The sequence below is a fragment of the Bicyclus anynana genome, unplaced genomic scaffold (genome assembly GCF_947172395.1).
Source record: "Bicyclus anynana unplaced genomic scaffold, ilBicAnyn1.1 scaffold_41, whole genome shotgun sequence".
Lineage (NCBI taxonomy): Eukaryota > Metazoa > Arthropoda > Insecta > Lepidoptera > Nymphalidae > Bicyclus > Bicyclus anynana.
The window spans coordinates 38,816-45,576 of record NW_026441285.1 but is presented as its reverse complement, the minus strand read 5'-3'; the positions used below and the strand labels follow the sequence as shown (position 1 = coordinate 45,576).

Genomic DNA, 6,761 nt, shown 5'->3' with positions numbered 1-6,761 from the left:
TATCTGTAATGTAGTTCAGGGTTCAATAAAACTACAAAACAGATAATATTAGATTTTTACAGGCACAGGCCTATTCTAAGAACCAACTATATTGATTTTTTTAAAAGAACAACTATTTCAGTTTTCTGCTGGCTGGCTCTTCTCAGCAGAACCTGCCTTATGAACCGGTGGTAGAGTCTTTACAAATAGTCAACCTTGAAGTTTCAAAAGTGCTTGTGAACTAAGCCTACTTCAAATAAATTCATTTCGATTTGATTTACATAGAGTAAAATAGTGTGTTGTATGCTTTGCCAGATTGAAATCTGAGGTAGAAAATTTTAAATACAGTAAATGCATTCAGAATTTATAACATATTTTTCAGTGGCCTCTATTGACTTTAAGATTACTATTGACCACAATTTTATTAAGAAATTCATATTATACTTTGTTCTTGTCTCCTAGACATATTTGTGTTGTTACCTACTAAGTGTTCAATTTCATTCATTCCACAGTCCATGAGCAATAAAACTGGTACAAATGGCGGTCAGCCACCAATACAAGGCCAGCCAGCTGCAAGAAATGAAGGAGATGTGACGAACACTGATAATGCAGAGAAACAGAAAGACTTTTGCCGGGATTTCATATGGGGGCAGTGCAACAAGGGTGCACAGTGCAAGTATCGTCATGAACTTGTGTTCGAGGTTATGAAAAAGACTTTGAAGTTCTGTCACGACTTCCAAAATTCTTCTGGATGTACCCGGGAGCTCTGTACATATTTGCATGCAAGTAAAGACGAGCAGTGTCTGTTTAAAGCTACAGGGCAGTTGCCACAAGTGTTGCTGCAACGTCACGCAAACATGTCTGCAGCCTCCGGTGCTGAAACTGTTCCACAGATTGCATTGTATATACAAGAGAGTTTAGCGGGTCCACCGCCACCACCGCCACCGCCGCCTTTGCCTGTAACCAATCCTGTGGCTGTAAGCATTGCTCCACTTGCACCTGGCCCAGTGTACCCTCGACCGCATATGACGATAGCGCCGATGGCCCCTCGTCCTGCGCCAATGATGCCCATTCAACAGCCTCCTCCACCCCCACCCCCGACAACAGCACCAAGTACTTCTGTTCGACAAAGGGCACCAGTATTTACAGGTAATTTTAATTTATGTGAATTTTAATTTTAATATACTATTCAGAGATTTTGTCAATCAATTTAAAAATATCGACAAGTTATTTTATCTAACCCATGGGAACAGTATTTTTCAATTTAGGAAAGCAATCCTTTTCATTACATATTTCATGATCATGGGTGGAGTAGTTTACACATACAAGACTAAAAGTATCAGTTCATTTAAAAGTTCATTTATGGCATGTTTATTTGAAGTATTATTTTATGAGTTATTTGCTTAATTTTGTTTATTTATTTATTTACATTTATTTGAACAGCACAATAAAGAATATAATACATAGACAAACAGATAAAAATAAAATAATTTATATACAAAAGGTGGCCTTATCGCTTAGGAAAAAATATTGCTCTATAAATAAATATTGTTGTAAATATTAAGCAAATATTTATTTCAGTTTCAGCACAGCCAGCATATCCACCAGCGACCAATCCAGGATATTCGATGCCCCAGCCGCCTTCACCTGTAATACCACTGTAAGTAAATTTATCTACACTAATAATATTATAAAGTGGAAACATTTTTTTCCCCCGGAGCTCCGTCTAGTGTGGACGTATCACATCACGTCGGTAACAATTCACAAAAGTTTTAATAACTAAGTTAATAGTAAATACGTAAATTAATCATAAAACAAAGTTAAGTTAAGTACGCCAATAAACCACGCAGCGTAACAAGCGCGCAAGTAAGTGACGAGTTACAGTTCTAAACCTCATACTCCGCGCTGAGGCCAAGCGTCGATCACGGCTACGCAAACGCGCCATTTATTGAAACTACCCACTTGCTAACTATTTATCAACGACTCGGTCGTACGAAATGGATCCACCTGCGCTACAACATAAGGTTCATTTTGCATCGGACTCTAATATCTCTTTCTGAACGCCGGCGCAAGATACAACTCAGACTCATACTAAACGAGCGAAGCGACTAAACGATTAAGAGCCAGGCGATGTTTTTACCTTGTTCCTAAGCGAAATTAAGGATATGCTCAGTAGCTTTATGGATAGACAAAACACGCGTATCGAGTCACTTGAAAAACACGTCACCGAGATTAAAAGACAAAACGATTGCATCACGTCTACAAACAAGGATATTGAAAAGTCACTAGGCTTTATCGCCGACCAGGTTGTTACTTGTTACGTTCTGTTCATACTTGCATTATCCTGGCTACTCCCTAGAGTGTAATTTCAAACCTCATGCCGGAGTTTGCATGTATGTACGTAATGATGTCTGCTGCCGGCGCCTACGTAATCTTGAGATACCCAAATACTCAGTCTTATGGTGTTTACTAGACACTGGTACCCAGCAAACGCTATATGCTTGTGTCTATCGCTCTCATGATGGTGATAGTGAGACGACTAAGCTTTTCGAATACCTCAGCGGTACGGCCGATATTGTTCAACAACGGTATCCAGGTGCTAACATGGTTTTTTTGGGAGATTTCAATGCTCATTGTAGTGTTCGTGTATATATACACCGATAGTGGGCGAGAGCGGCCAGTCTATGGCTGGCATCGAGAGGAGGCGGACGTGTGCAGCTGGCCATTATAGTGTAGTGGTGAGACGGTGACTTACTGCTATTACAGTAAGGACAAGGGACCTTACAAGTGGCGACGAGGTGAAGAAAAAAAAAAAAAAAAAAAAAAACACAACTGTAAGTAGTTATAATTATTATCCGTAAATTGTTGTGTTCTGTTACTTGGTAATTGGCAAAATCGCTTGCCCAGACTACGGACCCGGTTCTTGCCTGCCGGTCTGGTTTGCAGCGATTGAGCTTAAACTAAGTCGCTGTGTAGACTATGGTCTAGGTTACAGCGACTAAAAAGAAAAAAAAAAAAGAAAGATAAGTAAAAAAAAAGTAAAATGAATACAGCAATGCGGTTAGTCAGTTTTATTTTTGAAAAGGACAGATGGTCGAAGTAATAATTATTCTTTTAATACTGTTGAATAAATTTAATGTTGTTTATCAAGACATTGTGTGATGATAGATAATCAAATGACATGGCATTTTATGAGTGTACAAGTGATAGACATGTCGTAGCGTGGCAATTTCGTTAAGTGGGCAAGTGATAAGCCAAATAGCTAAATTAGTTACCTTCGTTGAGTCGAGCGATCCGTAAGCCGGGACAGTATCCGCAGCGATTAGCTGGAATAGACATATTCCGTTTTGTGGAGTACGCCTTGCCGATTTGCCTGCTAGACTGTCAAGTTCACTATACCTGAGCTGGTACGGCCAGTACGGTAAGACAAAAGTTGTTGTGTTGTTTGCCAGTTGGAGTGACGGTCTTACATACATTACGTATTTACTAAATGACGTATACAGGAATTTAAATTTATTTATCGTCACATCAAGTATTACCCTCAAAATTAAAGTTTAATGGGTATCGATATTAGTTGCAGGTATCACATTGTACAAACTTTATGATAAACATCGGGTATGGCCATAGTAGTTGTAGTGTGAATTAGCGTTTGAATAAGCGATAGCCTTGTCTCAACGTTTTATAATGAGGAAGGCGGTATTCGTGAGCTTCGACGTTATTTAATGGTGGTGTTAAGAGTCCAGTATTACAGCGATAGCAATACGGTGCTACAGTACACAATTAAGTGGAAGTAATTAATTGAGTGAACAAATTAGTGATTAGGTAAATCGCTAGAGATACTGAAAAGTAGTAAAATTAATAAAATAAGGAGTCGGTTGTGCCATTTAACGGCGGTCAATCTCGGACTGATTTATTAATGTTTTATGTTTACCCTCATAACATTTCAGCTAATACATTACAAACGTGATCTAAAACTAAAACCATGGTTGATGGTTTGTATAATTTGAAAAGGGATAGAAGTGATAAACGTTAAATGGTCAAATGTAACTTTTACGATGTTTTACATAATTTTAATGTTTATCAAACGTGAGCATAATAAATAATAAATACTCTTGGGAAGTATTACCAAAGTTACATTGTGTGATGTTAAGTACATCTAAAATATCCAATGGATAGCCAAACTTTCCAGTAGCGTGCACTTCATATAGTCATTAAAGTAGGGCATACCCATGCCACTGAGACCTTCACATATATAATATTGGCAAGACTAAGCTAATTACATTGCGAATAGTGCAGGAGTTGGCGTAATATGAAATAAAACGCGGTGGAAAGTCTAATAACTATTTAATTACAACCAACATAACAACAACAATGCTTTCGTCTTCGTCTGTTGATACAGCTTGGTGTTCTGTGTCAAGCGCATAAGTCGCCCGCGTCGATAAACATTGGCATACTGAAATTTGCGCACGGGTTTGTGCGTGAATTGAATCTATCGTGTGAAGTGTGATAACAAAATATTGTGGGTGCGGCGTGTAAATGGATATGTAGTGTTGGTATGTAAGTATGTATGTAAGTGTGACGATGGTGTGGAAAATATTAAATTAAATATTTCAAATAATAATAATATTATAAATAAATAAATAATGTATATAACCTACTCGTACATCGATCTTTGAGATAAGAAGGAGATTTGATGACAAAAGGTTCTGTAAGTTTTACTAGTGAAAGATAAGAATAATCGAGAGATTTAATTGGGATTTAGGTTGAGCAAAGCTAGTGATTAAATAAAATGTTGGTATGGGGAGTGTTGTGAGGTTGTGTAGTTGTGTCGTGGTCAAAGGGGTCAATCCACTGCGTCGTGGGTGTTGGTCCCGAGCATGACATGGGCTATGCTGTGATAGAAGGGGACTTTCAACTTGTGGTTAAGGTGGTTAAGTGTTGTGAACGCAAAATGGTGTAAAGGATCTCATAGTAAGAGACCATTCTGAACGAATGTGGACATGGAGATGTCACTAAGAGTTGCTGTTCGATGGTGAGGTGGTGCAGAATTGTTCTGTCATCGTGCAGGTGACACTCAAATAATAATTATTTGTCATTGTATTAGGGTATTAATACTAAATCACTGTGTTAGTTTGAAGTTATAAATAGCCAAGGAACATCCGAAGTCAGGCGGCGTGTTATGTGAGCGACATTGAGGGAGTCGCTAAAAGTTGTAGTTGTTTTACATTTGAGTTATTTAGTATCATTCGATTAAAGATTTGTTGTTGAACGTTGAATTGAAATTTGTTGTCGTTTCACCCTTATGTGTGTGTTATGGTGTATTTGATAGACTTCTTAATTGATCAAGCAGATGCCATTGTTTAACCTGCAAGTTTGTACAACTTGATGAAATTTAGTTTTCTTATTTTCAAAGAGTTTTTATGATGGTGCTCGCAATGCGTTGTGAAGTGAAATTGCACAGGATCATCATTTGGTCGGATTACAACAAGCTATAATTATTGATTAGTCATTTTGCAATGTAGGTTGGTGGAAATACTTTCATCAAGACCTAGCGCAGTTAAGTTTAAGTTTTGACGCAATTTAACTATGTATAGGTGCATGATTAAGTTTAGCAGATGTTAGCAGTGGACTGTGAATGGCAGGGAGAACAGTGCTATATATATATATATTAGAATGAGAAACAATAGCCATTGGTTTGAAGTCAAACAACATTGAGGCTAACAACGAATGAGCGGGTCAGCGTAAGTTTCAATTTTACAAAACTATTTGTTACAATTAAATATTATAACAAAGTAAGAGCATTGCGGCAAAGTTAGAATTATTTGTGACAGGTTCAACCAAACGAATGTTCGAAATATCATCAGATTTGCTTTATATGTTGTCTTCTGCACAAAAAAATTACAGAAAGATAGTCAAAATGTAAGATTTTGCACCGCTATGTAAAAAGAAAAAAGAAAGAGAGAGAGGAACTGTTGAGTTCTCTGTCATCATTGCTTCCAAAGTAATAGTATTAGAAGTGCCGTCCAGTGTATTGATAAATCTGACTGCATTAGTGTCACTTGTGGAGCAGGGGGTTCCATTAGTGGTCGATCCTACGATGCTTACAGACTTTCTTACGAGTGTCATCTGTAATACGGAAATTAGTAAAAACAAAAGGTTCTTACAATGTTTGAGAGTGACTTACTAATAAAGCTATAAAATAGCGATTGCACAAATACAGATTATACCAGTGTACAATTTATTTTAGCATAATAAGCTGTGTGAACTCTCGGTGAACTTGGAAACGTCAGCAATACAAATAAAGTAACTTTCAACAGTCTACCACATACGTTTGCAACAAAAGTATATTGAATTTGAATAAGGAACTCTTAAAGTATAAAACTGTCATCTGGTTTAAAAAAGTTGAGTTCCTACACAGCTTTTGCCTTAACTGGAACTATGTGGTACGGACATCTCTAAAACCAAACAAAAGGATGTTCTTATTTTATGATGTTAGTAGACATACTGAAATTGTAACTTATGCCTGGTTGATAGTTACGTTCCGTTATGCGAAAACCGCTATCTTAGCGATGTCTCGTAATGCTCAACAGGCTATTTAAGGCGGTGATGGCGTAATTAATTTTATTAAGTTGCAGATAAACATGTGTGATGGTGCGTGCTCATGCAGAAAAATTAACCTAAACTAAAAAGCAAAAAATAACATCTTACCTATGTGCTACCTTCTGATCAGTTTGAAGGCGGTGCCAAGCCAGTGATGTTTTAATTCAAGCCGTTTAAATTAC

General features: G+C 37.4%; 1 protein-coding gene across 1 annotated transcript; it reads left to right on the top strand.

Annotated features, from left to right (window-relative positions):
- Window positions 1-494: 494 nt before the first annotated feature.
- On the top strand, window positions 495-1,643 carry LOC128199838 (zinc finger CCCH domain-containing protein 10-like). The gene is made up of 2 exons (XM_052891012.1): window positions 495-1,128; window positions 1,561-1,643. The coding sequence occupies exons 1-2, from the start codon at window positions 495-497 to the stop codon at window positions 1,641-1,643; spliced, it is 717 nt and encodes a 238-aa protein (XP_052746972.1).
- The last annotated feature ends 5,118 nt before the right edge of the window (window positions 1,644-6,761 follow it).

What these genes read in the sequence shown, in the direction of transcription:
- LOC128199838 (XM_052891012.1), top strand. Translation starts at nt 495, where the DNA reads ATGAGCAATAAAACTGGTACAAATGGCGGTCAGCCACCAATACAAGGC. An exon ending in AAGGGCACCAGTATTTACAG is followed by an intron (nt 1,129 to 1,560) that starts GTAATTTTAATT and finishes TATTTATTTCAG; the next exon opens with TTTCAGCACAGCCAGCATAT.